This window comes from Syngnathus typhle, linkage group LG4, assembly GCF_033458585.1.
Source record: "Syngnathus typhle isolate RoL2023-S1 ecotype Sweden linkage group LG4, RoL_Styp_1.0, whole genome shotgun sequence".
Classification (NCBI taxonomy): Eukaryota; Metazoa; Chordata; class Actinopteri; order Syngnathiformes; family Syngnathidae; genus Syngnathus; species Syngnathus typhle.
In genome coordinates this window covers 16606713-16614964 of record NC_083741.1, presented here as the reverse complement: position 1 = coordinate 16614964, position 8252 = coordinate 16606713, and the positions used below count along the sequence as shown (strand labels likewise).

Below are 8252 nucleotides of genomic sequence, written 5' to 3'. Positions count from 1 at the left end.
GGAGCAGAGGGGCTTATTTGCATCTTATTACCCTGAGCGCACTGGTCTGATATAAAAGCCTGTACAGGAGCGTAGAGCCATCAGACACACACACACTGTTAACCCGGGTGAGACCAAGAAAGGCTTGTTTTCCTCACTTGGGACCCGCATTTCATCAATCAAGAGGGAGGAAACAACAAGGACGCCCACCTTTTTTTGCGCAAGATTATATGGAATTATTTCAAACAGGGATTTCCCTCAAGGATCATTCTGTTGTGGATTATTTACTGACAAAACTAAACTAAACTAAACAACAGAGGCTCGTATGGGAAAATAGAAGACAATCAGAAGGAAAGTGAATTCTGACTGAAGGAAGAACCCTCCAAACTTTCTCCATGTTTTTTTGAGTCAAGCTGCACCAACCTGTGGATCTTTGAGCGATTGTTTTGAACGGGCTGTCAACACAATGGGACGCCTGTGTTTATCCTTGGTTGTCACTCTCTCCTTTTTCACCTGCCAGGTATTGTATAACAACGATTTAACGGCATCGCGCGCACTGGCTGCGTTTTTACGCGCCGATTTTCCTGTAATTGTTTTTTATTATTAACGCGCCTAAATGACAGCATCCTTATGATTGTTTGTCTGCTTGTTTCTTATATTACCTATCACTTTAGGTTTTGTGCTCGGGGGTGTTTGAGCTGAAACTGCAGGAGTTTCTAAACAAGAAAGGTGTGGCGGGGAACAACAACTGTTGCCCCGGCGGCGGCAGTTCGGCTCGCCAGCCGGGCCACCAGCAGTGCGAGTGCAAGACGTTCTTCCGGATTTGTTTGAAGCACTACCAGGCCAACGTGTCCCCTGAGCCCCCCTGCACATACGGCGGAGCGGTGACCCCAGTTCTGGGTTCCAACTCCTTCCATGTGCCCGAGACCAACGCGGACACCTTCACCAATCCGATACGCTTCAATTTCGGCTTCACATGGCCGGTGAGTGACTCAGACAGTAATGATATTTCTCAGGTTTAATCATTTAAAAAAAAAAAAATATTGTTGCCATTGTTTTAGATTTACGCAGTAGTGAAGCTAATAGAGCGATTTCTTCTTTCGTTTAAATTCGATCGGAGCGCATTTGTCCTAAAGGGTGCAAACCGCAGCAGATGCTCCCAAAATTGTGAGGGTCTTTGTCAACAGTGTGTGAGAAGGTCTATTGTAGTGTGTATGTGTTTGTGGGCTAGGGGGTGTCGGGGGTGTTGCGGGCGCAGGGGGGGTGCGGGGGTGTTTGGGGTTGGGTCGGGTGGTGTTTTCACCAAATGCTTTTCTCCAGCCAGGCGTGGTGGGAAATTTAACATCCTCCGAGTTGGCACATCATTGGCAGCGCAGCGTGAAATTCCGCCTCGTTTGCTTCACGACGGAGCCCTAGTGCGATAGTAGCAGGGTCGTGAAAGGGAAGCAGGTAGTCGTGAGCCTTATTAGGCCCCTAATCAAGACCGTTCAATGAGGCTATGAAGTTTATTGGGAGGCGTCACTATTGCACTAACCCCCCACCCCCCCACCCCCTACTTCACGTGGCTCTGCAGGCTGAGCAGCTGTTGACTCTCCTTGTCTCTTTTTTTTTTCTACCCCAGGGGACATTTTCACTGATCATTGAGGCTCTGCACACAGACTCCCTGGACGACCTGGCAACAGGTGGGTGACAGCCAGCGAAGCAGCAGTGTAACCTGAAGACACGCCAGCAGGCTAATTGTGGCAATGTTTTCTTCTTTAATGGCCCTTTTTTTCACTTAACTCAGTCATTGATGCTGGAAAGAATAACTTGTCATTCAATATCTGGATTAATAACTTAATTCTGAGTTCAAAGGAGAGTGGACAAAGAATTAAGAGTGGGCATGATAATAATGACACTCACTCCGTTACATTAGTTAGGCAAACAAAGGTGGCTGTAACATGTGAGCTAAAGGATACACTCTGGGCAGGTGTCACCTGCAAGTCCTGATGATGTCTAACTGACCACAGCTCAGCAGTGTGGTGATAAAGCAAAATACAATGGTCACAGCGTAAAATAGATGTGTAGCCATTTTAAAAAAAAAGGTGGTGTTTTGAAACGCGACAATAATATGCAGGATAAAACGTGTTAAAAAGAAATGATCAACGAGTTGTTATGTGGTTGATTTTTCCAGACAATCCAGAGCACCTCATCAGCCGCATAACCACTCAGCGTCACTTGACAGTGGGAGAGGAATGGTTCAAAGACATGCAGACAGCCGGGAGGACGGAGCTACGATATTCCTACCGCTTCCTGTGTGACGAGCATTATTATGGCGAGGGATGCTCCGTGTTCTGTCGACCCCGAGACGATGCCTTTGGACACTTCACCTGTGGAGAGCGTGGCGAGATCATTTGCAATTCTGGCTGGAAGGGACAGTACTGCACTGAACGTAAGTCTCTTCTGATTTGTTTACATCCAGCCCGCATGGGATCTAACTGGTGCAATGATGTTCCTCCTGTTACTAATGTACTTACTATTTAAATTCACTAAGAGTGCTCGGTGTAGATAGAAGAATGCAAAATATTCTAACTGGATCTAACTGGTGCAATGATGTTCCTCCTGTTACTAATATACTTACTATTTAAATTCACTAAGAGTGCTCGGTGTAGATAGAAGAATGCAAAATACATCAATCATGCCTCAAAACTTGACCTATGATAATGGCTTCAAATGGCATCCAGTCGTTAGCCATTTATAAAGTTAGATACTCCAACAGTCACTTGGCTGTCGCTACTGTTCAAGGACCCCCCCCCCCCCCCCCTCTCTATGTCCTAATGCAGAGCCCGTGTGCAACAGGCGTCAGTTAGTTATCCCCAAGCACCAGAGGCCTCCATTCTAATGAGCCGCAGTGGCTCCTCAGTAATTCACACGCCGCGTGCCTTCCATTAGACCACTGGGGCCTCCTCACCCCCAAAACTCCTCCCCGATTGGCCAAGTGGTGGTCCTGCATTGTTGTGGCCCGAGCCGGTGATTGGCCAAGCGGGGCTGTGTATTGTTGTTCAGGGGGCAGCTGCTCGGTGCGAGGAGACAATGGAGCAGCTGTCTGGTGGTTAGCTCCACACAGACCAGCTGGCCCTGGGAGAGAGGTGGTTGGAAAGGGGGTGGGGGCCATGGGGGGCTGGGTGAGAGGAGAGATGGGAGGAGGAAAGGAGGGATGCTGAAGGCGAGAGGAAAAGTAGCAGAAATAGGACAGAATGATGGGAGAAGGGGGGAGAAACAGATTGGAGAGGGCGCGATAGGTGTACAGTTGTGTAGGTGGTGGTCGGTGGGAGGGGGGTGGGCACGGGTGAGAAAAAGAGACTTCAGATTCACAGTCAAGAGGGAGAAAGGCGTCTTTGTGTAGGATGCTTTTGTGTTGGACAGCAACCATGTTAATAGAGAGGGCCTGTTGGCTGCTATGGTGCCTTTGGACACCAAAGGAGGGAGGGGCTTTGGTCCAAAGCCACCGTAGCGGCGAAGTCCTGAAGGTAAACAGTCCAGCAAATTGTGCAGCACACTCTAAACTAATACTCTGCAGTGAGTAGTCTTTATCGGGAATGGCCTCCTGACCCCTAATTCCTCCTGTTGTTTGACTGTTTTGCGCTGTGGCAGCTGCGTTTTTATTGGCCTCCTATCAGTGGCTCAAAATGTAGAACGAAAGACCGAGAGCCAGGTGAGCGGGTAAAGGAAATGGCAGGAAAGCAACTAAACAGCCCACAGAAGAAACAAATAGATAAGGCGGCTGAGGTGATGGCTCCATTTTGCTTTACTCACCTTTTTGTTTTCTTTTTCCTCTGCAGCAATTTGTCTTCCTGGCTGTGATGAAGATCATGGCTTCTGTGAGAAACCCGGAGAATGCAAGTAAGTTGTGAAATGGCGTCCCATTTTTAACAGACACTTTCCTCACACTCGGGTGTGTTTGTCCTGGCTTTGTTTCTAACGGCATTTGATTCATGGTGGGTTCCAGGTGCCGTGTGGGATTCAGCGGTCGTTACTGTGATGACTGTATCCGTTACCCGGGCTGCCTCCATGGTACGTGCCAACAACCCTGGCAGTGTAACTGCCAGGAGGGATGGGGTGGCCTCTTCTGCAACCAGGGTGAGTCTCTTGAATTTTTGCATTTAGTTTCTCTTCATCCTCTAAGATTGAAGTTATCTGATTTTTTTTTAAAATTGCTGTTTCTAGATCTCAACTACTGCACACACCACAAGCCGTGTCTCAACGGTGCCACGTGTACCAACACTGGCCAGGGTAGCTACACTTGCTCCTGTCCCCCCGGCTATACAGGTGCAAGCTGCGAGATCGAAGTCAATGAATGTTCTGGAAACCCCTGTCGCAATGGCGGCAGCTGCTCTGTAAGTAGCAATAAAAGACAGCTGTCAATAAAAACGTAAACCGAGAACTAGAAAGTAAGCAATCATTTACCTTCTCTCTAAAATAGGACCAAGATGATAGCTATAAGTGCACCTGCCTACCTGGTTTCTATGGCAACAACTGTGAGTTGAGTGCCAGTAGCTGTGCGGATGGGCCTTGCTTCAACGACGGACGCTGTGTTGACAATCCGGAGGGGGGCTACTTCTGCCAGTGCCCCTTGGGATACGCTGGATTCAACTGTGAAAAAAAAATCGACCACTGCTCGTCCAACCCCTGCTTGAATGGTACGCATTCCTCCACTTGCTTATCAGTCCGGCATCATTACCAACTCCAATGACAAGTGAAATATCAGTGATTTTGACGCTGACCTCTTCCTACTTTTCCCTCTTAGGAGCAAAATGTGTGGATTTGGTGAACTCGTACCTCTGTCAGTGTCCTGAAGGGTTTTCTGGTAGCAACTGTGAAGACAGTAGCAGCATCCTCCATGGACTTTGTCTGTCTTTACCTTGTCAGAATGGTGGGACATGCCAGGAGGGAGCCAATGGCTACACGTGCAACTGCCCTCCAGGTATGATTCCATATTCAAAGTGACTTCCCTGTGTTGTTTTCGAGTATACTATGTACACAAGCAGATTCCTAAAACTGGATTCTTGTGCAGGTTATACCGGCAAAAACTGCAGTTCCCCCATCTCCCGCTGTGCTCACAATCCATGCCACAATGGAGCCACTTGCCACGAACGTGGCGGCCGCTATGTGTGCGCCTGTGTGCCAGGCTACGGCGGGCACAACTGCCAGTTCCTCTTACCAGAAGTTCCCAAGGGTCAGCCAGTAGTGGATGGACCGGACAGACGATATTCCTCACTGGAAAGCGAAATCTTTGCCGATGACGACGATGATGACAGCGGTTTCCCCTGGACTGCCGTGTGCGCTGGCGTCTTCCTAGTTCTGGTGATTCTCATCGGTTGCTCAGTGTTAGTGGTCTACGCTCGGGTCAAGCTCCAGGAGAGGCACAGTCATCGCAGCGACAGCGTCCGAAGCGACAGCCACGAAACCATGAACAACCTGACCACCACCAATTGCCTCCGCAGTGACAAGGAGCTGGTCACCGTGACGACCACGTCCATTAAAAACACAAATAAAAAGGTCGATTACCATTCCGAGCTAGCTGGTTCACTTGCTGGCCTGAGTGGGATCGGTGGGCTTAATGGACTCGGCGGATCGGAGAAGCAAGGCTTTAAGACTCGCTACTCTAGCGTGGAGTACAATCTTGTACATGAGCTGCGGCCTGAGGAGGCGTCACTGTGCAACCAGGAAGAACATGATGGACCAGAAGTGAAATGTGATCTGCTGGAAGAGTTTGATACTGAGGAAATATGCAGGAAGAGACAAAACAGGTATGTTGTGGTCAAACTCCAAAATCAAGCTTAGAAATGAATCAAATATTTATACACTTCAATTCCTAAAATACCGTACCTTCATCTTTGTCCTGCAGTGACGCCTCAGAAGAGAAACAAGTGGAAGAGTCACCGAGCTGCAGCGAAACCGTGTATCGGTCGTCCTACGATCTGAACCAACACGCTGCCGGTGATCTTAAATACCAATCGTCCAGTGATGTCAAGTACCAGTCAAGCTGTGACGTGGAATATCACTGCAATGCCAGTGGTGAGAGCAAGTACCAGTGCGCCACAGACACCAAATACCAGTCTGTGTACGTCATCTCGGACCAGAAAGACGAGTGTTTAATCGCTACAGAGGTGAGACGTAATTTCTTGCATACTGACTTACACTGGCATTGAAATTAACTTTAGTAAAACCAGCCAGTCGTTTCCATTGACTCGTTTTGCAATGAAATGTTTCTCATTTGTGAAAATGTCATTCATCTTTCAGGTATGATACCCCTTCTGGACCAATTTCCAACCAGGTCCCTCTGGACGATGGTGGTCCTCGCTAACCCTGAGCAGTACAGCTCAGCTTGTCTCCGGGAGGTTTTACTCCCGCGGTTTGCTGCTGTTGCCTGGAATTTACCCAAGGATCTTGGAGCCAAGGTGCCACTGAACCAGTCAGTGAATGTTGGACAATGCTGATCTCAGATGAGGACGTCGGCTTCATACTTTGATGCTCAGCACTATCTTCCAAGCTCCCAAAGTAGTGCAGGCCTTGTTCAAATTTGAAACAATGGTGGACAAAGTACTCATGCTATCCAGTGACTTTTGCTGAAAGACGATGGACGAGCTCCAGATAGACTATGGGCATTGAGGTGGACTCCATTTGTTTGCTCTTGATAAGCAAGGGAGCGTTGACTTGGATGAAGAAATAGTAGTACCGTGGAGTACTGATTGAATGAATAGAGTAGTACCTTTGGAGTACTGAGAACTTCAGCTTTTCATTATTAAGGTACAGTGTCAAGGATGACAGTGCATGTTCTGTGCAGTGCTACAAAGGACAGTGTGGACATGGCAAGGGTGGAAATCTTTCCACGGTGCAGTAGTCTCAGCTGTAGCCAACTTTACAAAAGATAACAGAATTTTCTTTTAAGAACACAAGTGCTCCGACTTCACATCGTATAAGTCTGCAGCCCTGACAGGCTCCGTCGGCTGAGCTGGTTCTCAGCAGAACTGAAGAGTAGTGACTGCAAATTGATTCAACATGGATCCTGTTGGGCCATACTGGCCCCTGACCCTGAAGGTTTGGATACACAGGGCAATGTTTTTGGCAAACTATTCATCAATATTACAAGCAGAACCTACAAGCAAAAAGTCACTGAAAGTAATCAAACACAGTTCATGGGATGTTTTATTACCACTGTAGAGTTGTTTGTCACAACTTCTGGCGCTGTCGTGTGACTATGTCAAACTATGAAGGAGTCGTCCGAACTGCCGAGACCTCCTTGCACTACGGGGGTATATGTTCGTAACGTGCGTTTTTGAGAGTATGCGAGCGCAGATGAGGTCACCTGTGTTTTCAACTGTTAGCCACTAGCCAGTCATCATTTAGCCACCATCGTCCTTGCTTGCTCATTGTTGGTTAGCATCATGCGATTTATGTTTTTAATCTTATTTTTTTATTATTGGAACAAAGATGTTGTTTTAATTTAATTATTATTTGTGTTACAATTTGGTGTGATATTTTGTGTTGTAATTTAAGTTTGATTGTTTTTTTTATTTGATGTATGTATGTATGTATGTATGTATGTATGTATGTATGTATGTATGTATGTATGTATGTATGTATGTATGTATGTATGTATGTATGTATGTATGTATGTATGTATGTATGTATGTATGTATGTATGTATGTATGTATGTATGTATGTATGTATGTATGTATGTATGTATGTATGTATGTATGTATGTATGTATGTATGTATGTATGTATGTATGTATGTATGTATGTATGTATGTATGTATGTATGTATGTATGTATGTATGTATGTATGTATGTATGTATGCATGTATGTATGTTTTTGTTAGGCACTTGAGACCACTGTGACTGTGTTGTATTTAAAAGAAAAGTTGTATGTACAGAGCCTGTCATTTTTATTACTGGAAAACAGTGACATATTTTTCCATAATAAAAGAGGAAATATTAGGACATCTGTGTTGGAATGCCTGTATTCATGTTTGGCCAAAGTGTAATGGCTCAAACGTCATATGCGTGACCAAAAAAAACGTACGCGAAATGGAAACAATTTATTTCCCACGAGATATTTTCGTCTTGAGTCAAGACAATCCAACAAATACACAGTATGGGGATTTCTTATTGCCTAGTGATAGTGTCGCGGTATGTGTTTGTGAGTGTGTGCGTGTGTTTGTGTGTGTGTGTGCGTGCATGTTTGTGTGTAACAGGGCAGAAGACTGTCTCCTTGTGGAACCACTAAA

The 8252-nt window shown here is 46.4% G+C and overlaps 1 protein-coding gene across 1 annotated transcript; it reads left to right on the top strand.

The window, feature by feature from the left end:
* Positions 1 to 7679, top strand: LOC133152968 (delta-like protein D). The gene is made up of 12 exons (XM_061276963.1): positions 1 to 499; positions 654 to 962; positions 1601 to 1661; positions 2153 to 2410; positions 3801 to 3861; positions 3968 to 4098; positions 4186 to 4355; positions 4442 to 4658; positions 4766 to 4942; positions 5033 to 5768; positions 5867 to 6128; positions 6262 to 7679. The coding sequence occupies exons 1-12, from the start codon at positions 446 to 448 to the stop codon at positions 6265 to 6267; spliced, it is 2442 nt and encodes an 813-aa protein (XP_061132947.1). The 5' UTR covers positions 1 to 445; the 3' UTR covers positions 6268 to 7679.
* Positions 7680 to 8252: the final 573 nt, after the last annotated feature.

Coding starts and splice junctions, on each gene's coding strand:
- LOC133152968 (XM_061276963.1), top strand. CDS start 446: ATGGGACGCCTGTGTTTATCCTTGGTTGTCACTCTCTCCTTTTTCACC. Junction 500..653: donor TCTCCTTTTTCACCTGCCAG/GTATTGTATAAC, acceptor CTATCACTTTAG/GTTTTGTGCTCGGGGGTGTT. Junction 5,769..5,866: donor TGCAGGAAGAGACAAAACAG/GTATGTTGTGGT, acceptor TTTGTCCTGCAG/TGACGCCTCAGAAGAGAAAC.